The sequence below is a fragment of the Pristis pectinata genome, chromosome 3 (genome assembly GCF_009764475.1).
Source record: "Pristis pectinata isolate sPriPec2 chromosome 3, sPriPec2.1.pri, whole genome shotgun sequence".
NCBI classification, from domain to species: Eukaryota; Metazoa; Chordata; class Chondrichthyes; order Rhinopristiformes; family Pristidae; genus Pristis; species Pristis pectinata.
In genome coordinates, this window is record NC_067407.1 from 108372873 (window position 1) to 108395957 (window position 23085).

The following is a 23085-nucleotide window of genomic DNA, read 5'->3' on the forward strand; positions in this document are numbered from 1 at the left end:
TGATTGTAAATGCAAAAACAAAATAAAGTTAATGCTGGAAATTTGATGTAAAAACAGAAAATACTTGAAATAACACAGCAGAATCGGCAGTACCAGTGATTTTACATTGTCCGCAGATGCTGCTTGAACTGCTGAATACTTCCAGCATATTTTGTTTTTATGACCATAAATAGTCCTGCAGTGATGTCATAACAAGTTTTGCATATTCCCAGAAGATCATATGTGCTGGGAATAACATCAATATTCGCACAATTCCAAAAGAGACACAGAAGCCCAAATAGAGGAGCAAGGTGTGATGTCCTATGTAAACATGCAACTGAATAAGACCTTCAATCAATGAAAGCTAACACCCTCTTGAATTCTTAGAAATCTGAGACATGTATTACATTACTTTCTTAAATATAACTGATGAACAGACCACAGATATAATTGCCTAATTAACACTGGTGATAAAATTAGACTGCAAATGAAACTTATTGTATTGAGTAATAAATATTGCAATCATGTTGAAGTAAGCATACACAATGCACACACTCTCTCACTCTCTCACACACACACACACACACACACACACACACACACACACACACACACACACACACACACACACACACACACACACACACACACACACACACACCAATCTGAAAACAAATTGCTGCCATGCACATTACAGAGTGAGAGAGGTCTCTCAGGCACTGCCTGAACTGAACAACAGCAGGTACTGCTCTCTGCTGCCTTTGGCCACAGGCTGGCCACAAAAACAACGTCAAACCCACTTTCAGCTAAAAACACATTTTTGAATTAAGTCAGAAATCATAAATAAAATGACAATGACCAATGGAACAGATTTCACCCATGTTTGTAAATAGCAAACTGAGAGGAAAATATTTATGATGGTAGAAATCTGGAAGAGAAACATAAAATGCTGGAAGTGCTTAGTAGATGAGTCTCTCTCAACATTTGTGGAGAGAGAGCAACAGAGTTGACATTTCAACTCAAAAGCTATGGCTGGAATTTAAGTTAAGGATGTAACAACATTTAATTAAACACAGAGGTGGGACGAAGTGCAAGGGAGGAATGAACTAGAGAGAAGGTCTGAGACAAACTGGGAGACAGGAGTATTAAAGCACAAAGGATGATAATCCAAGGCAAAAGTGGGAAATCATGGGACAAGAAATAAAAGTTAATTCCACCATAAATTTCAGTTTAAGATCAGTCTAGTAAATGAAAGAAAAGAATGCAGATGCTGGAAATCTTAAATGTAAACAGAAAATGCTGGAACTACTCAGCGGATTGGGCTGTATCTGTGTGAAGAGTTAACATTTCAGGCCCAAGCTAAGACCATCTTTTTGTGGGATATGTGGAACAGTCTTTGTTTCAGTCCACCTAGGCTCACTCCCTCAACTCTTTTATTTTCAGTACATTGATGACTGTATTGCTACTGCCTCTTCTACTCATGCAGAACTCAACAATTTCATTACTTTTGCTGCCAATTCCCACCTTGTTCTCAGAGTCAATCTCTGACTCTTCCCTTCCTTTTCTAGATCTCTCTGTCTCCACTTCAGGAGCTAGGTTAGCTATTGACATCCATTACAAGCCTACCAACTTGTATCTCAACTATTCTTCATCCACCATGCTTCCTGTAAGGTCTCTGTTCCATTCTCCCAGCTCCTCCACTGCCATCATATTTGCTCTGATGATCAGACTTTCCATACAGGTGCCTCTGAAATGTCTCTCATCTTCCTAAACCATGGCTTCGCCTCTACCATTGTTAACAAAGCTCTTAATAATGGGAGAGGTTCTTGTCTTTATCTCATCCACTTCCTATACCACTGCTCTCACCCCTCTTCTCCAGGGCAGAACAAGGATGGAGATCCCCTGGTTCTCATCTTCTACCCCAGTAGCCTCCACATTCTCCACAATTTTAACCACCTTCAGAATGATTCCACAACCAGGCACATCTTCTTCTCTTTCAGCATTTAGAAGAGACTGTCCCCTTTGCTAATTTCTGGTCCACTCTTCTGCCCCATCAACCAGCCCCCCCCCCCTTGCAACTGCAAGTGATGCAACACTTTTCCTTTTACCTCTTCCCTTCCCACCATCTGGGGACCCAAACTGTTCCTCCAGGCGAAGCAGCAATTTACTTGCACTCCTTCCAACCTAGTGTGCTGCATTTGGTGCTTGCAATGGGGTCTCCTTTACATGGGAGAAACCAAACACAGATTGGGTGTCTGCTCTGCGCATTGAAGGGCCTCTCCAGTGGTGCCCGAATGGAACAGCAGCAGGTACCTGCTCTCTGCTGCCTTTGGACGCAGGCTGGCTGCAAAAAAGATGTCATACCCACTTTCAGCTATTAATGCATTTTTGAATTCAGGGAGAAATCCTACATAAGGTGACAAAGGCCAATGGAGTAGATCATGTTAATAGATAACAAAATGAGAAGAAAATAGTTCTGGTGGTGGAAATCTGGAAAAGAAACATAAAATACTGGAAATGCTTAGTAGATGAGTCAGCATCAGTGGAGAGAGAGAGAGATAGAATTAACATTTCAACTTAAAAGCCTTTGGTTGGAATTTAAGTTAGGGATGTTACAGAGGGCATTCAGTCCGCAGGGGCAACCCCTGAATTCCTATTGCCTGCCATTCTAATTCTCCATCTCCCTCCCACTCTGACCGATTGGTCTGTAACCTCTTGCACCCTATGTAACCCTGTAAAGATAGGGATTACAGAATCAATTTTATAAATTTCTGGAAAATAGAAGTTTATTGATAAGTTCAATGTTACACTTCACCTGAAAACAAAATGGTTTAGAATCAGTTTTTTCAAGTTTCCAGTGAGACTTCGAGAAACGATCAATGGAGCCTCATGAAAGGTTCAACGAACACGGTCGGCGTTTGGACCCGGGTGAGCACAGGGGCTCGTTGCTGGAGCGGGCGGTGAGCTCGGCTGATGGTGGTGCGCGGGCGCAGAGTGACGCAGCTCTGGGACTGGGTCGGTCGGTCGGCAGAGCGGCTGTTGGGTCCGGTTGTGGAGAACAAAGTGAAAGGCGGCAGAAATAGAGAGCGCGCCCGAGTGCTAGGGCCAAGTGTGCCGGGCGGAGGGACCTGCAAGCGCAGCGAGGGGTAGGAGCGGCGGACCCGGACGGCTGCAGCATGCCGGTGGCCACGCAGAGGTTCCTGAGCGAGGGCAAGGGCAGGGGGCTGCAGGCTCGCCAGCACTTTCAGATAGGAGAGCTGATCTTCAGCTGCCCAGCCTACACCCACGTCCTGACCGTCAACGAGCGGGGCAATCACTGTGAATTCTGCTTCGCTCGGTACGTGCCAATGTCTTCGCTGCAACTTGCTCACTTAAGGTTATTTTGTAGGGATGATTTAAGATCCCGTGACGGCAGCGTTTGCCCGCTGGGTTTTGGTGTACGTAGGAATCCGGGGCTGCCAGAAAAGTGGACATCGGTGACATTTTTTGAGGGCAAGTAGCGGAGCGGTTGAAGATCTGAAGCTCTTTATTTGAATCACTTAATTATTTAAATAATATCATTTCTATTGATGTGTTAATGTCGAAGGCCAAGTTTTCTGCACCTGATCTTTTTACCTTGGAAGTATTTATAGGGTGATGTTCTTGTATGGAATTGGATAGCCACTCCGGAGAATTCAGTGCAGTTTATAGAAGTTCTATTTTAAAGAACATAGAAGAGCACGACACAGGAACGGGCCCTTTGGCCCACTATGTCTGTGCTGATCATGATGCTAAACTAATCCCATCGTATGTTTATATCCTTCCACTTCCCGTCTGTTCATGTGCCTGTCTAAATGCCTCTGAAATGCAGCTTCCATCACCTCCCGGGGTAGCGTGTTCCAGGCACTGTGTGTGTGTGTGTATGTATGTATGTGTGTGTATATATATATATATATATATATATATATATATATATATACACACACACACACACACAAAAACTTCTTGATCTGCTTCTACCACTTCCCCTGGTAGCGTGTTCCAGGCACCTACCACTCCCTGCATAATAATAAAAAAACAACTTGCCTCGTGAATCTCCTTTTAAACTTTCCCCTTCTTACCTTAAACCTATGTCCTCTACTATTTGACATTTCTATCCCATTGACAAGACTCTGACTATCTGTTTGTAACTTGTAGTAATTTTTATGTCTTTCCCTGTACTGCTGCCACAAACCAATAAATTTCATGACACATGTTAGTGATGATAAACCTGATCCTGATTCTGTGCCTCTCATAATTTTATACACTTTTATCAGGTTACCTTTCTGCCTCCAGTGGTCCAGAGAAAACAATCCAAGTTTGTCCAACCTCTCCTTATAGCTAAAGTTGAACCTCTTGCACCCTCGCCAAAGCCTCCACATCCTTACTATAACGCAGCAACCAGAACTGCACGCACTAACCAAAGTTTTATACAGCTACAAGTGACAATAATAAACCAATGCCAATTGCAATGTTTTACACTCAATGCCCCCAACCAATGAAAACAAGCATGCAGTATGGTCTCTTTACCACCCTATCCACTTATGTTGCCGCTTTCGGGGAGCTTTGGACTTGCAACCCATGATTTCTCTGTACATCAATGCTCCTAAGGAGTCCTGCCATTTACTTTGCTCTTACATTTGACCTCCTAAAGTGCACCACCTTGCAGTTGTCCAGATTAAACGCCATCTGCCATTTCTCTGCCCATATTTCAAATTGATCTCTATCCTGCTGCATCCTTTGACAATTTTCCTCACTATCCACTCCTCCTACTTACGTGTCGTCTGCAAACATACTGATCAGCTCATCTAAGTTTTTGTCCAAATCTGTATCACGAAGAGGTCCCAGCAGAACACCACGAGTCACAGACTTCCAGTCAGAATAACATCACTCCCCTGTGGCTTCTATGACAAAGCCTTTTTTTTAGATGAGAAGTTTGGAGAATATAAAAATGAGAGGGGGTCATGCATTAATAAAGTACTTTTAATTTATTCTGTAATATTTCAAAATACTTTACAGCCATTAGATTGCTCTTTTTAATAGTGTAGCCACTGTTGTCTTGATTCTAAACAATGAAAGTAAAGGCTATGTACTAGAATGATCCTAGGGATGGGGAATTGACTTGTGTGTGGTGATTAGAAGTGGGATTGTTCTACTTCAGAGTTGTTAAGGGGAGATTTAATTAAGCTGTTCATTTAAAAAAAAATGTTTATTGGCGGGAGAATTGGTAACCAGCAGACAAATTTTAGAGAGCCGACAACACCAGACAGAAGATTAGATTTTTAAGGTGGTGTGGCTGTGATCTGGGAAATACTTAGTTAAAAACAAATAGTTTTTGAAAGAAAATTGGATACATCCTGTACATGCTTCCATGGCTGTGGGCCTGATTGCACTATCAAAAAGAAAATCAAGGCAGGTGCAATTGGTTGAATGTTATCCTCCAATGATTCTATGATTTTGTTACTGCAGGTGTTAAACATTTTTTAAATAAGTTAAAGCAATTTCTCAGTTTTGTGTGTTGAATCCAGAAATGGTACAACAGAGGAGTTCAAATGAACTCTGTCCTATCACCTGTGTCAGCTCTTTTACGAGAACTGTACTTTCCCCTCAAACCGCAGGAGGTGCAATACCTGTCCCTACATCTCATGCCTTGTCACCATCTGGGGACCTAAACAGCCTTTCCAGGTGAGACAGATTCACATGGATCTCCTACAACCTTGTCTATTGCATTCAGTGCTCACGATGTGGCCTCCTCTACACTGGCGAGACCAACCATAGACTAGGCGACTGCTTTGCTGAGCACCTGTGTTCTGTCTGCAATGGCCATCTTGAACTTCCGGTTGCAAGCCGTTTAAACTCCCCTTCCCATTTGCATCTGTCCTCAACCTCCTTCATTGCCAGGGTGAGGCCAAACGCAAACTACATGAACAGCGCTTCTTATTCCACCTGGGTAATCTACAACCCAATGGCATGGACACTAAATTCTACACTTCCAGGTAACCTGCAGCCCGTGTTCCTTTCTCTCTCCTCCTGACTTACCCAGGTCTGCTCACCTGCCCCTTCTTTACATGCCCCCTCCCCCACCTGATTCCATCAGCCTATCACCCACGCACTCAATCCGTTGGGTCTCCTATACCCTTTCCCACTATTTCCATCCTCCTGCCATCCCTTCCTTATCTGGTTCCACTTTTCACCTACTTTGCTTATCAGATTCCTGAATCTGCAGCCCTTTGTTGTCTCCATTTATCACCTCCCAGCCTCTGTCTCTGCCTCCATCCTTCCCTCCACCCACCTGACTCCATCTGCCCATCAACCCCTCCTCACCTAGTTCTACCTATTGCTTGCCAGCTCTTACCTCACCCTCAACTCTTTATGCTGGTTATCTGACCTGAAACGTTGCCCATCCCTTTGTCACTACAGATGCTGCCTGACCTGCTGGGTTCCTCCAGCAGTTTGGTTTTTTTTGCTCCAGATTCCAGCATCTGCAGTTTCTTGTGGTTCCATCTGATCTATATCTTACCGAAGCCTTAGACAGCCTTCCTCACTATCCACAACACCACCAGCTTTAATATTGTCCACTAACTTATGAATCATACCTCTTGCATTCATATCCAAGTTGTTAATATAGATCTCAAACCACAAGGGCCCGGCACCGATCCGTGCAGTCTGCCACTGCTCACAGACTTCCAATCAGAAAAGCATCCTTCCGCCACTGCTTCTGCCTCCAGTCACCAAGCCAATTTTGGATCCAATTCGCTGGCTCACCTTGGATCCCATGTGCTTTAATCTTCTTGATCAGCTGGCCATGCAGGACCTTGTCAAATGACTTGCTAAAGTCCTTATAGACAACATCCACTGGCCTGCTTTCATCAATCTTCTTAGTTACCACCTCAAAAAAGAAAGTCAGTCAAATTAGTGAGGCAGGATTTCCTCCATACGAAGCCATGCTGACTATTCCTGATCATCCCTGCTTTTCCAACCGTACATACATCTTACCCTTTGGATTTTCTCCAATAATTTCTTTACCATTGACTTGAGACTCACCAGACTGTAGTTATCTGCTTTATCCCTGCTTCCATTCCTAAATATAACAACAACATTAGCTGTCCTCCAGTCTTCTGGCACCTTGTATCTGGCTAAAAAAGATGCAAAAAATCTCCGTGAGGGCCCTAACCATCTCCTCCCATCTTTCCCAGAGCAACCTGGGATAGATTTCTTCCAGCCTAGGGATTTATCAATCCTTGCACATCCCACAACATGGAACACCTCTTCCTCCTTAAAGCCTCCCAGTGTCAGATTATCCACAAACCGCTCCCTAAAGTGACTATCTTCTATGCCCTGCTTGGTGAATACAGATGAGAAGAATTAATTTAGGACCTTGCCCACATCCCCTGGCTCTGTAGGTTACCCCTTTGGTCCTTAAGTCTCACTATTTCCCTGGCTATCCTCTTGCTCCTGATATACTTGTGGAATTTCTTGGGAATCTCCTTAATGTTGCTTGTTAAGTATATTTCAAGACTCCTTTATGCCCTCCTAATTTCTTGTTATCTCCTATACAATCTATATTCTTCATGAGACTCTCTTGATCCCAGTTCCCTATACTTGTTTCCTTTTTTTTCCTGATAAAACATTCACTATCCTTTGTCATCCTAGGTTCTCTAATCTTGTCGTTTTTGCCTTTTGCTCTTACTGGAACGTGTTGGCTCTGAACTCTTGTAACTTTTAAAAGACTCTCGCTTGTCAACTGTTGTTTCACCCTGCTCCTACTTTTACCAGGTCCTCTCGTACTTCATTAAAATCAGCCTTTCCCCTTCTCTCCCTCCCCCCAACCCTGCCCAATTCAAGACCTTAATTTGACAGCCCCCTTTCCATACCTACCTTGAAACAATCATAATTATGGTCAGTGTTCTCCTACCAACATTTCCACTGCCTGCTCAATTTCATTTACTAAGATAAAATCAAGTACTGCCCTGTCTCTCGTAGGACCCTCTACATATTTTTTCAAAACAACTTTCTCAGATGCACTTAACAAGTTCCACCCAATTTAATCCCTTTGCGCTAAAGGCAATGCCAATCCATACTGGGGAAAGTTTAAAATCCCACACCCCAATAATCCTTTTGCGCTTGCACCTTTCTGTGATTTTTTTTTCCACACACACCGGTTCCTCTAATTCCCGCTGCTCTGGTTCCTTAGCCAGTTACCTTTTTAAATCTACGCCCTCTGCTTACCATGTACTTTGCTGTGTCAAAACCTGTCATGATTTGGAATACATTCCTTAACTTTCTGTTCTCCAGTTGCTCTGGGTAATTGAGGTTTCACATCCTTGCTACTGTTCTAACAAATCTCCCTTGTACCCTTTCCAATCCCTTGACATCCTTCCTATCTGAAGTCTGGTGCCCAGAATTGCCTAGAATAGTCAAGGTAGAGAGTAACCAGTGATTTTTTTTTTCATCAGTCTAATGATTTGGATGTAATTTCCTTATTTTTGTATTTATAGACCACTTTTATTTAAATAGCCTTTTCAACTTGTCCTGCTTCCTTGAAAGATTTATTTGCATACAAGACAAGACAAGGGAGCAGAAGTAGGCCATTCAGCCCATCGAGTCTTTCCCAAGTTTCTCCTTCCTATATTCTATTTAACATATTAGTTTATTGTTCATATTCCTTCTCTCAAAATATATCACTTCACACCCACCTGCATTAAATTGAGTCTACCATTTACATTGTATCCTTGCTGCCACTTTCAGGGACTTTCTTTTGCTAACAAATCTATCAAACATATTTTGGAAAGTCCACATTAGACATCGTCGTCTTCAACTTTCAAATACCTCCTCAAAAGTTCAAACCAGTTACTTAAACAGAACTTGCTTTGAGTGAAGTTAATGTCCCTAAGTACTTTGGATTACTTTTTTTTACAGTAAAAGCAATCCCTGCATTGCAACCGTTTGGAAAATCCTCCCCTATAGAATTCACAGATCACTACCCGAAAATTTCTGATATGGAATAAAATTTGCCCTCTTGGAATGGGGGGAGTAAATAAATACAATATATAAATAAGTTCAGCTCATTTCTTGATGCACTTACAGATGATGCAGTCTTGCTTTACGGAAAATTGCAGTACTGGCCACTCTTGTATAATTCTAAACAATGAGAAGCAAAGGTTATGCACTAGAATGATACCAGAGATGGGGAGTTACTTTTGTCTCCAAATACTCTTTCTAAGAAGTTCCTTGTTACCTGTTACCTTTAGAATCCCTAAACAATCTTTCAACTTGTTAAAACTCAACTGCTCGTTTAACACAGAATTGAGTTTCCATCATCCTTCACTCTATTGTTATTTTATTGCCATGGCTCCTGCCCCACATTCCTCAAATCTTAATCTATTAAGTGTTCAAATTCATTTATGACTTTGCTCCTCCTCTCTAACCTCTTCCTACCCTATAACAACTTGGAACTTACATGTATTACGCAAGTTCCTTTATCTTGCCACTGCCATTGTGTCTACAGACATGTTGGGCTCTAAGATTTAGATCTCCCTCCCTTTTAAAGATAGGAAGTCTTTCCACCCTACCTCTCTGGACAAGCTTTTGAACATTTAGTAGCTCCTTTGGGTCAAATATCTTTTTTTTGCTTAACTGTGCTTCTGAAACACTTAGTTTAGCTACAGTGGAGATATTGTGCAAGAACATTACAGCATAGGAATAGGCCCTTCAGCCCACAATGTCTGCTGACCATGATGCCAGTACAAACTAATCTCATCTGTCTGCACATGGTCTATGTCTGTCCATTGCTGCCTGTTCATGTGCTTCTCTAAATGCCTCTTAAACGCTGCTGTCAGATCTTACACCAGTTCCACTGGCAATGCAATCCAGCCACCTACCACTTTGTGGACTTGTAAATCTCCTTTGTACTTTCTCTCACCTTAGATCTATGCCCTCTATTAATTAACATTTCCACCCTGGGGGAAAACACTCTGACTATCTACCCCATCTACATCTCATAATTTTGTATACTCCTATCAAGTTGCCTGTCTGCCTCCAACATTCCAGAGGAAACAATCCAAATAACAAAATTGGGGCTTTAAAACTTAACACATCATGCCAATTGGTATAATCAGAGATTGTATGAAAAAACTTGGGGGGGGGGGGGGTGGAATCAATATATCAGTAATAGTTTCCATTTTAGCAAAAATACTGAAATTAATGTTTATATCTGACTTGCAAACACCTTTTTAAAAAATGTGTCCATATTTTGGTGCAATACAAAATATATTTGATGTTTGACCATGTATCTGGAAACATTTCAAAAATAACACAATACATTTTAATTTTCCATTTGTACTAAATGCATATTTTCTGACATACTTTTAGTTTCTACACTAGCACAGGATGTTTGTTCATCAGGGTTCTTTTATGAGACAATACTTGTAATAGTAATTGTATGGTAATTATGAAATTAATAGTATTTCCTTGCATTGTTTCCATAAGAAAACAAAGTTTGAAAAGTGGGAGCAATTTAGGAAAAACAGCAGTGCAGTAATATATTACCATCTACTGCAGCATGACCCAATTTCCAGATCACTGCAGGTGCACCGATGTGGTCATCTCTAAATAAAGCAAAGCACAACTTGCCAGGCTGCGGTTATATTAGGTTATAATACAAAAGTGGCAATGAAATGCAAACACTCAACTGGAAGGAAGCTAAATTTCAGGCAAACCAGGTTAACTAGAATCAAAAATTGGCACATCAAACAATAAAAATGATCAATGGAAAGAGAAGATGGTTTGAAAACATTCTAGGCAAATTTTCATGAGCACAAGATGGATATATTGTAGAGAGAGGACACAAATATTTATGATAAATGTCAGGCTTGTAATGCTATAGAGAACTAAACTGGACACAGAAAGTACAGAACAGAATGACAAGTTAGGGGCAAGAGTCCAAGACTGGCAGTGGTCCTCGGTGTTATAAAATGGTCCCTCAATCCATTTAATAAGATCATGGTTGATCTCACTGTAACCTTAACTCTGTATTCCTGTATACATCCATGGCAATTTTTCACTGCCTTGCTCATCAAGAATCTATCTACCTCTCCATTAAGAATATTCAAGAAACTCTACTTCCACAACTCTTTGTGGAAGAGCTCCAAAGATTCATGACCCTCAAGGAAAAAGTTTCACTTCCTCTCCATCTTAAATGGCTGACCCCTTGTATTTCTAAAGTGAGAACAAGTCCTCGCACAACAGGAAGCATTCTCTCCACATCAAGACTCCTCATATTCTTATGCTTCAATTAAATCTCCTCCCGTTCTTCTGAACTCCAGCAGACACAAGCCTAATCTGTTCAACATATCTCGTATGACAAACTGCCCATTCCAGGTATTAGTCCAGTAAACTTTCTCTAAGCTATCTCCAGTGCATTAGCACCCCTTATTAAATAAGGAGAGTAACACAATGCTATGTTATCAAGTAGTGTTCTCATCAATGACCTATATAACCGAAGCATAACCTTTCCACATTTGTATTCAATTCTCCTAGCACTAACCAACATTCTGTTAATTACTTGCCACACCTCCATAATACTCTTGAGTATCGGGCTCAGTATTTGAGTTGAAAGAATGCATTTGAAAACCTGAGGCAGGGTGGTTAGCAGAATTACAAAATAGAAATAAGCGTTCTTTTTTTAATGTAGAGGATATGGAGGCAGAAACTCATCTTAGTGTCAAAAAGGATGCATGGGTTATAAATAGCCTGGTTCAGTTTGAGCTGGTGGCCAAGGCAGTAAAGTCAAAGGTGATAAGGGAATTGAGCTTGTGGTGAGGGCTGATTAGTGTTTAACTGTAGAAACTTTTTTCAGATGCAGATTTGATTTTTGGACAGCATGAAACATGGGGGTCAGGAAAATGGTGGTAAGGTACATCTGAGGGTCAGCGGTATATTTGTGCAATAGCTATTGTTGGACCACCTCGAAGATCTATATGTGAAATAAAGCTGCTTTCTGTCACAGATAGATCTTTGAGGTGGTCCAACAATAGCTATTGCATTGTGAAGAATCTGTCTTGGTGACAAAGCAACCCAAAGGGGAAATGACCATTTTGGGAGAAGAATGATTTTACTTGTGGTTAGGGCACCTAAGATGCAGGTTGGGTTATGATATAGCAGAAACATAGTGGTGCATGGCAATAAATGTTTTCATTTGTTTTTCATGTTTAGTTCATGTGCCAGATCAATTTTATGATTGACATCAAGGCCAGAAGTAATTTTTAACCTTGGCACTAGTTTTTGTTTTGGTTGGAGTTACTATTTGCATTGAGCTCTTGGGTTTTGGCCATGGAATATTAATTGCCAATGTTTATCATGTGCAATTTGCATTCTGATTTTTGGCTTTGGTGATAATTCTTGGTGCTATGTGTTGGGACAATTAGTTAATGGGTATAGAGTTGTAGTTCATTTCCGCTGTTGAGGAAGAGAATGTGATGCAGATTAGACATCCGCTAAATACTTCGCAACCATAGTGATGGGAAGTGTAAAGGTTTTGCTTCTAAAAGCCAAAAGTCTGATCCATTATGTGCCAAGTCCAATGGAGCAGCACAGATTTCCCAGCTCTGAAGCTGGAATATCTATCTGTTTGCAGAGCCTGGTGCAAGTTACAGCAACAACTGAACATGAACAAATGGCTTTGGACTTGAAGGGTCAGTGGATCGTGTGTTCTTGGTGTTAATTTTCTTTAAAAAACAAAAAAAATCCCTAGCCTTTTTTTTCCCCAATGTCAAGTGCATTCCCAAACATTCAATTTCAGTGTCAACTTTGACAGATGGGGAGCAAGGTGTGACTGGCCATTTCTTGAGTGCAGCTACTCTCTTCTTGGAGCTCTTTTGCTGCACTGGGCCTTGTTGATCAGCTAGGAACTAGTTTCCAGTGGATGATTGAGCCTGGGACCACACTGGAAGAAATGGCACAGTTTGAGGACAAGTAACAGGTTCACAGGATTGGCCATGTGCATTCAGTTTTTTTTTCTTGGTATTAATTATTTATGGAGATTTTGTCTGCTCAAGGGTTACAGCAGATTGTCTTGCTACCAGATTTAGATTATACAGCTGTAGAGGAGTAGCTGTCAACAGGAACATAATATTCTCCTGTTATTTAGTGTAATGAGTTAGCAATTATACACTGTGTGGAATTTATCCTTCCATTGCTATTTCAGAATGTTTATATTTCAACTGTCACAGACACCCAGAAATAATTGGCAAAAGCTGTGAGTTGTCATGTTGCACAAAACAGATGATACCATTATAGACTCTTCTCATGTTTACACTGCAGAATAGCCCAAATGAATTGTGGTGGAAGCTTGCAGGTCTTGAAAAAAAATTCTGTTTTTGTTTTAATATAGTCTTGGACAGCAACAATGGAATAAAACAAGCAGCATTGCTCGGTATATCTAGAGTTGCTTTCTTCTGCAGCATCGTTTTTATATTTTGCTTGAGCTATGCATTCTGGATAACAGACAAGAGACTGCAGATGCTGGAAATCTGGAGCAACACACACAGCGCTGGAGGCACTCAGCGGGTCAGGCAGCATCTGTGGAGGGAAATGGACAGTTGATTTTTTGGGTCGAGATGAAGGATCTTAATAGATGCTGCCTGACCTGCTAAGTTCCTCCAGTACTTTGTGTTTTGCATTCCGGATAAGCCTGTTTGGGTAACACTGGTGTATACAGCTGAAACTATTCTGTTTTGCCTTCCATGTATGCTTCCAGTATGATGTTTCTTGCTTTTGGCCTAAAACACAAACTATTAAGTGGCTGAAATTGCAATGGTCTTGCCTCGTGAATCAGTAAATTGTAGATTCAGGTGTTTTCTCTGGAGATTTGAGAAGAAATCCGGGCTGGTTCTTCAGTGCATCTGGAGATGGGTACAGTGTTGCAGGTGTATTTTTCAGATAAGACCCCTTCCCATGGATTTTTTTTATAATTGATCTCATTTTGCTGTTTTGAAGAGCAGGGGAGTTCTCCCACTGATGTGGCTAATAAGTATGCAGAAACAATTATCACTAACTGTTCAAATTGTTGCCATCTTTCCCACATTTATCGTGCTTTATTGGTTGTGAAGTGGCTTGGGAAGTCAAGATATTTGGGCCTTTTACAAGTGGAATTTAGTTTGTGTCTTGGTAAAATTCAATTTGAAATATGTTTATTCCCTTTTTTCTATTATCTTTAGCATCTATATAAAAAGGTTTAAAATTTGTGTTCTCTTTTGACAGTACATTAAACCTTTCCAGGCTGGTTTTGTAATAATTTTTGGTTTAGTTTTTGTAGATGTTCTCAAGTTTAGTGATTACAGAGTCTTGTTTTCCAAATCTTCCTTTATATTCATGTTGTATTTTGAGGGCACCTGAGACCTTGCTGATGAGTCAGCTGACTCAAAGGCCAAAACTTTTTTTTTGGTTTCTTTTACTTTGGGATTGTCAGCTGTGTGCCCCTGCTTTCTCTGGTACAGTGGCTGCAATCTGCATTGATGAGCACTGATTCGTCGCTGCTCTGGTCTGTCAAATTTTGAGTCTTACCTGAGACTGAAGGACATGCTTTGGTCTTGGCTGCTTCACAGACTGTTAACCCTGGTTTATAAGTAACTGGAAAACCTCTGGAATGGTGATTTTTTAATATGTTTGCTAACAATGACAACTGAGCATTTTGGCCATTATTAATGTGCTGAATTTGTATTCTACAATTCATAATTTCCTTTTTTATAAATTGACTATTAATCCTGTTTTACATCAGTCAAAATTCATTTAACAGTTGGATTAATAGTGCTTCATTACTGTGATATATGGATTTTGGTTTCCTACTGCCTCAACACCATAACCACCACAAATGAGCTACCTACATTAGCCATTCCTTTTGCATTTCATTTTTAAACCTAACTTTATTTTCCACAGATTTTCTCCTCTTCCCCATGCTTCTTGAAACATAGTTTTGTATCTATCATGTACATACAGCTTCACCTTTCCCAAGTCCACCTATCTGCACTTCTCTAGATGAGTTGGACTTGAGCCATTCAATTCTACTTTTTTTATTCTCCCTGCTCTCCCATGATTTATGTTGACAAACCAGAATCCTTCACTATTCTGCTTTCCCACAATCTTCCTTTTGCACATATTTAAATTACTGCAGGTTCCATCTGAGCCTCTCTTGCCAAGTGAAAGGCCCACCAAGCATTCTAGCAACCAGCAAATCCAATTGCCCACTACCATTTTTTCCCTACTTCTCCCACTTTGGGGAGATGGAATGGAGACACAAGAGGTTGCAGGTGCTGGAAACCTCCGCCAGCTGGTTGCTTTTGTTTATCTCTTAGGGAGACAGAACTTGCAAACCGCCTTTGCACTCTATTGCCGCAACCTATAACTATGTGGAGCAAAAAAATAAACTGCTGAAAGTGGGTTGGGCTCCATTTGTGGAGGCAAGGGGATGGTTGACATTTTGGGTTGAGACCCTGCATCAAGCTTGAGAGTGTAGAAGATAGCTATTATATAAAAGTAAGAGAGGTGAGGCAGATGCTGTTAAGTAATGTGGAACCAGATTTTGGTGGGGGGGGAGGGGCCATTAGTTAGAAACATAAGAAAAGAAGAAGGGGAAAAGATAGCAGGGGGGAGGGTGCAGAGGCTGATGGGAGATAGGTGAAACCTGATAAGGGAGGAATGATGGGTAGAAAAGGAGAGGTGAACCAAGGGAGAAAAAAAACCCCAGGTAGATAGGTAGGTGATGGGCAGATGGAACCAGATGGGGGAGGGGGTGATGTCTGGGTAACAAGTGGAGGGGTGGGAGTGGGAAAGGAAGATGGGGGGGGGAGTGGGTTACTGGAAACTGGAAAATTCAATATTCATACTATTGTGTTGTAGGTTACCCAAGCAGAATGTGAGATGCTGTTGTTCTAGTTTGTGTTTGGCTTTCCTGTGGCAGTGGGGAAGGCTGGGAATAGATGAGTTAGTATGTAAATGGCAGTTGAAATGACATGCAACTAGAAGCTCAGGCTGGCTGTTGTGGATAGAGCACAGCTGCTCTGAAAAACGGTTGCCTAGTCTATGCTTGGTCTTGTCAATATAGAGGAGACCACATCGCCTCGTACAGCCCATGGCATGAATGTTGAATTTTTCAATTTCGGGTAACCTACTGCCACAGTTCACCTCAGTTCTCTCTTTGTTCACCTTTTCCATCTCTTCTCTTCCCCACCGCCCCCACCTGGCTCTACCTGCCTGTATTTTCTTCCTTTTGTTTCCACCTATCAACTACCGGCCTTTGTCTCAAAACTTCTCCCACTCCCCCACCTGGCTCCATCTGCCCATCATTTCTCCCCTCCCCCAAATCTGGTTCCACCTATTGCTTACCAGCTTCTGTCTTATCTCTCCCTCTCACTTGTATGTACTGGCTTACTTTACACTCTCAGTCCTGATGCAGGGTCTCGACTGAAACATCAACCATTCCTTTGCTGGAAGAACTCAGCGGGTCAATCAGTATCTATGGAGTCAGTTTATTTTAAGTTCCAGATTCCAGCATCTGCAGTTGCTTGTGTCTCCTGTAACTATTTGGACTGTACATTTGGGCCTGTCTCCATGTTTCACTCAAGACAACACTCTCACTAGAGAACAAGACCCTTTTCATCCATGAGCTTGTCACAGATGTAGACATGGCCGAGGGAAGATTATTTTTTTTTAAATAGAGTTTCTCATGTACATGTGCTTGCTACAGCTCAATCTGAGGTGGTATAGTTAACTCACTTAACTCATGCCTTTATCTGTCTTCCTACTTCAGGAAACATTGGAAGGTCTTTGCTTCTTCTGCCTCTTGTGTTTCTTATTTAAGAATTTTTTTGTTTTGAAATAACCCAGTAAAATATCCTGTTTCTAAAAGGCAATTATTTGCTGACTTGTATCTTTATTAGTCACATGTATATTGAAACACACTGTGAAATGCACTTTTGCGTAGAATGTTCTGGAGGCAGCCTGCAAGTGTCACCACGCTTCTGGCACCAACGTAGTATGCTCACATCTTACTAACCTGTACGACTTTAGAACGTGGGAGGAAACTGGAGCGCCCGGAGGAAACCCATGCAGACACGGGGAGAATGTACAAACTCCTTACAAACAGCAGCCAGAATTGAACCCGGGTCGCTGGCGCTGTAGTAGCATTACTCTAACTGCTGCACTACCGTGCCTGCCTCTTCACTGTGACTTCAACCCTAGTTCCCAATTCTGAATAATTTTTTCTAGCCATCATTGTAACTCTTGCTTTCTCTTTGGAATTTGCAGTCCTCCTCTATTTGAATTTACCTGTATACAAATTGCCTACCAATAGTCATGGTCAGTGCTTCAGATTTGCCATTTCACGGGACCTTCCCACCACATTTGTAACGATCACCAATAAGACTATCTCTGATCACTTTCTTATTTCCCTTTCAATCCAAGTTTACCTCCCAATCTTTCAAGAGTATATTTCTGGACAAAAGCTTCAATTCAAATCCTTTAACACTGCGCTTTCAAATTTCCATCCATCTGGTTCATGGCCAATTGTTCATCATAACATTACTGAAGTCTCTGATGTAAATCAAGGGTTGGCAATATCTTTAATGCCCGAGGCCCCATTAAAGCTATTTATCTTGCCCTAATCAATGTCCCTGTTTCTATCTGTCCAAGAATTTCTGGTTTGAACACCTTTTGAACTTGTCAAATTGATTTGGTGTGACCATTTAATAGGTTGCCAGAATATCTACAATGAGTTGGAGCTGGCATGGAATGCATTTGTAGGTTCACAGTAAACAAAGTCAATCTACTTATTTAAAAAAAACATTCTTTAAATAGATTGCCGTAATGGAGATAGCAACTTTGCTTAAAAGTGGGGTAATTTCTCCAGAAAAGTGAGCTGAATAAAAGAAACAGAAACAGACAAAGGCCATTTGGCTCTTTCGTACCTGCTCTGCCATTCAAAAAAAAAACATGCTTGGTGTTTTATATCTTTGCTGTTTCCCTACACCAACCAAATCCCATGACTCCCTTCATTAAAAATTGTTTTTTTAATTAATCTTAGACAGCTATAGTCATGTGAGCACTGGGTTTCAGTAACATGGGAATTATCCATTTACAGAAAAACTCAGATAATTTGCAATCTGACTGTACAGAAATTTCAGTGGTTTGGCATCTGGCTAACGAGTGAATTTTTCTGCACTTTCCCTGAAACTGTCAGGGTTCACTGCAAAATTTACAACATTGTTACGTAATGTCCTTTTGTTTTAGAAAAAGAATTTAAACAGCATTTATGTACTAATAAGAATAATATCCAATAGTCCAAAAAATGTGCCAGTCCAGGACCACCAAAGTGCTGAATGGGCTGAATTATTACCATTTTACCGTACATCCACTCTGTATTGGCAATGTTGCTACCATTTGTAGTCCATTGGATTCCCCCCCCCCCCCCCCCCCCATTGCTAAAACTTGAATATCCACGAGCCTCCAGATATTTTTCTCTACCAAAAGTTGCCTTTTTATTTGATATTCGATATTGGATGTCAAATAGGAAGAAGAATGTAGCCATGGTTATCAAACATGGTTGGGTTATCAAACCCCCCCGGGGCTTGATAAAACTAGCCACCATTCCAAACCCAGGGAAATGAAGTTGAGCTAGACTGCTTGTAATCTTTGAATTGTGTTGCGGTGGAGTTTATCAATATCCATCGGGTCACAAAAACTGCCTTTTTCTATTGTTTTTCCACCCATGCCGCTGACGCTCTCAAGAGTCCCTTTGGTGTTTCTAGACTTGATTTGTTCCAGAGTTCCCTAAGCCAGCCTCCCATGTTCTAAACTTGTATGCATAACCAAAATTGTGGACATGTGGGAACGTGTACATAAGCATTTTAAAAGTTTGAGGCATTGCTGACCTTTGCTTTCAGTGGCTTCATGGCCTCACATGTTCACCATCTGCAACTACTTCCTACCCTACGCGCCTTTTAGAGCTTTACAAACTTCCATTTCTGGCCTATGGTTCATTCCAGATATTGGCTCCACTGTTGGTGGTATGCTTTGTAAATTCTGGAATTCCCTTCCATAAATGTGGTCTTTTACAGGCGTTTACCCCAGTATTTTAAGACAACCAAAGAGGTGGGTTTTATGGACTTTTAGGTACACATTTCTTCAGTTATGTGAACATTCACTTAACAAATCCTCACTACAACAAAAGGTTTTATTTGCTGCTTGACAAGTGTTACAATCGCCACAACAAAGGGGAGAGAACAGGTTTGGAGATGATGTTTCAAGCATGTGTCAGTAGGGAAAAACTGTAACATTTAACATTCTTTTTAATTGCCTTATTAGAAAGGAGACAATGAATAAACAAGCTATGTAAAATGGGGGGGTGAAGGAGGGTTGGCGGGGAGGGGGTGGAATCCAGTACCTCTTCCATCTGGCAATAAAGACAATTAGATGAATGACAATTTCAGCTTGTCGAAGTTCTGGTCACTGCATTACAAGAAAGATATAGAAGCATTGGAGAGAGTGCAGAAGTTGTTCACCAGGATGTAGCCTGGATTAGAGAGTATTAGCTATAAGGAGAGATTGGGCAAATTGATTTGTTTTCTCTGGAGCATCAGAGGTTGAGTGGAGATCTTATAGATGTTTATAAAATTTGAGATGCATAGACAGGGTAGATAGTTGGTCTTTTTCTCAGGGTGGAAATGTCAAATACTAGAAGGTATAGCTTCCAGGTGAGAAGGGGAAAGTTTTTCTTTTACACAGAGTGGTAGGTGCATGGAATATGCTGCCAGGAGGAAGTGCTGGAAGCATAGTGACATTTAAGAGGCATTTAGACAGGCACATGACATGCAGGGATATGGATCATGTGCAGGCAGAGCTATTGATTTAATTTGGCATCATGGTCAGCACAGGCGTTGTGTGCTGCAGGGCCTGTTCCTGTGCTGTACTGTTCTACATTCTAAAGCTTGGTGCAGTTTGCTTTTGATTTAGATTGACAGCTTCTGACTTTTTTCTGACCATCCACAGCAATTGGTATCCCACATGAAAATGGATAGCTTATTGTATCTCCAGCAAAACAAATTTTCACTTAACAAAGAGATTAAAGAACACTTTTTGTTAACTGAGGGAGATGTCGTAGTTTTTCTGTGGTTCAGTGTCAAGTTTTTGTTTTGGCAATACTTCTGTTAAGCGGCTTTTGTAATATTTCATTATGTTTAAGGCACCATATTGTTGCATTCAAAAGATTTCATGAATTATACTATAAAAGCTGCAGAAACTGATGCAAATAATCCAGAACAGCAGCAGTGCAGATATGTTGGTGTATATGTCTGGATGGTGTTGGAAATGAGCAGCAAGACCAAGGAAGGAAATAAACTATGTATCCAAATATAATATGTAAAATTTATATTTGTGATTCATTTAAAGGAAATCATTAATATTGGTTTGAAGGGTGTTTGTTTTTATTTTAGTAGTGAACTAATTTTTTGAAAATCCTGAAGTTATCACTGGATACACCTGTGCCTTGAGCTGTTTGAGAACACTTCCTGACTGCACTCAAATAATATTTGACAAGAGCAGTGCCTCCAAGTTTTATTAATGTGTGTGTGAGGAGGTGGAATTCAACTGAAAAAATACCCACTTAATTTGGACATTAATAACCACAGATGGCATTCTGCAATGTGTATAATTGGATGTGCATTGAGGCTAGTTTACATAAATATTGGAGAATACTTTGGTAGGTGCGGAATTGCTAAAAACTAATTTGGCTGTCTTGATGTTTTCTTACATTCTTGTAGTCCCAATAGTGTAAGTTAATGTTCCTACTTTCGACTGGTTTTCTATCAAGTGCTTGGAGGTATTTGTTTTATTTTTGTGTTGCCATTTTGCTGAATCACCAGCAGATTTAAATAGAACTTTCATTCTATGTTCTATATGCCCTAGAATTTCTATTTCTTTTAAGAAATGCATGCTGCTTGTCTTGCCTCATAAGCTTGCTGCTCTTCCATTTTTATCTTCATGCATTTTAAATTATCTTACTCCTTCTCCTCTCCTACCCTGCTGCTCTACAACCCACACCATTTGTCAGTGGCATTTTAGAACAGTTTAACTTGTAGGCTTTACCTTTGCTTGGTTATACATCCATTCTTAATCACTCCCACTTTTGATCATTTTGTTTCTTTCTTGGCAAGCATTCCATTTCCTTTTGGGTCTAATTTTTAATAGTTTGTCCAGGCTTCTTTACAAGTAGGAATGGATTGTTTCCATCTGAAGTATTCAATGAATCCTCCAGGTGGTAACTTTATTAATCCTGCAGCGTAAGAAATACCTGCAGGATGGGAAAGCTGTGCTGCCACTGGTGTGTTCCAGGATGGTACAGAGCTTTCAAATTATCGGTTGCATTGGGAATTCCTGCTCTAGGATTTGCTATTCCGTAGAATTTCCTTTGAAGTTTTAAAAGCACATCCCAGTCAATGATGAGCTTACTGTTCCTAAGAGCATTCGGCCCATCAGATGCATGCTGGCTCCCAGCAGGGCAATCTCATCAGTACCATTTTGCTCTCTTATTTCCAATATCATTCACTTGCTCATCAACTCCCCTTCAATACTCTTTTTCTTGTCATTTACCTACACTAGGGGCATCTAAAGAAAAAAACAGCCAATTAATCTGTGGAAGGAACCCAGAGCACCACGAGGGAAATTCGAAATTTGCAGTTATGGAGAACATGCCAATTCCACACAGGTAGCACTGAAAGTCAGGATTGAACCCAGCTGGGAAAACTGCATGGCACTTGGATAAGATAATCTTGAAGTGAAACACTACTGTGTAGGAAATGCAAAAACCAATTTTGATGTAACAAATTCCAGCAATTTGATAAAGAACAAATATGCATTTAGTATTACTGATTAAGAAGTAAATAAGACACCAGGAAGAGGCCCAGTGTGCCATTGAATTAATTGGGAGGTTTTGCATTTATTTTAAAATGTCACTGACATTTTAATAAAATAAAACTGAGTTGAAGTGCAATATTTTTCTGAGGATTGTGAGTCTTTGGAACTCTTTGGTAGAAGGCACAGTCTTTGAATATTGTTAAGGCAGAGTTAGATTTTTGATAAGCAGGGGGAGAAAAAGAGTAGGTGGGGATGTGGAGAGAAGATTACAATCGGATCAGTTATAATATTGATTGGTGGAGCAAGCCCCAGGAGCTGAACGGCCTACTCCATTTTCGTATGCTCTTCTATTTTCTTTCAAATTGTGCCACAGAATATTTCCAGTGCACTTGAGAGGACATCTGTTTACACCCTTTGTATCTGGATGGAAGCATCGGTAGATTGTATTCTATTCTAGCAGCATTTCTGACCTGGAAGTAAGAGCTTTTATTGAGTCATCGTTGGTACCATTTTTGAGGAGAAGTGGGGAAAGTGTACCATGACCTTAGCAGGAATTTTGCACGTCTCTGAGTGGGACTCAAGCCAAAAACCTTTTAATTTAATTTTGGACTAATGTCTTTTCTAAACATACCTGTTGAGGGTGGGGATGTTCTGATTTCATTTGGTCAGGTTTGCTCTTTCCATTTGTAGAAAGGAGCTGTACCAGATCTGATATCTGTAGTTTATTTCTTTTTATGACTTGCGAAAAAAAAAAAGTTCACAAGGCAGTGTAGTTGAATTATTTGTCCTAATAACACCATGCCTGGTAAGTTAGGAAATGGGTGCACCAAGCCAAGAACCTGATTATTGAGCTGCTCTTACTATGGTTGTGGTCTAGTGGATAACTTTGGTTACCCATTAATGTCTTCTCTTTTTCTTGCAGTAAAGAGGATCTGGCAAAATGTGGACGATGTAAACTAGCATTCTACTGCAATGTAACCTGCCAGGTAAGATCCAAGTCTGTGATCAGCAATATTTGCAAAAACATAAATGTCACTTTTCACAATAGTGGGAAATATGCTTGTTAAACATCATTGAAAACTGGTCTCTGTGTTGTTTTCATATATATCTTTATTAAAGCACTCATTTCATTCTAGCATTCCAGGCAAGACAATTAACTCCATGACGAAGGATTGTTGGTGAGAT

The 23085-nt window shown here is 40.7% G+C and overlaps 1 protein-coding gene across 1 annotated transcript in view; it reads left to right on the top strand.

The window, feature by feature from the left end:
- The first annotated feature begins 2899 nt into the window (after positions 1-2899).
- LOC127568294 (N-lysine methyltransferase SMYD2-like) overlaps positions 2900-23085 on the top strand; it is a 53460-nt gene continuing 33274 nt past the window's right edge. Inside the window, exons 1-2 of the mRNA XM_052011870.1 lie at positions 2900-3316; positions 22823-22886. Coding sequence (XP_051867830.1) covers positions 3156-3316; positions 22823-22886 — 225 coding nt within the window. The 5' untranslated portion in view covers positions 2900-3155. The remainder of the gene's footprint in view (positions 3317-22822; positions 22887-23085) is intronic.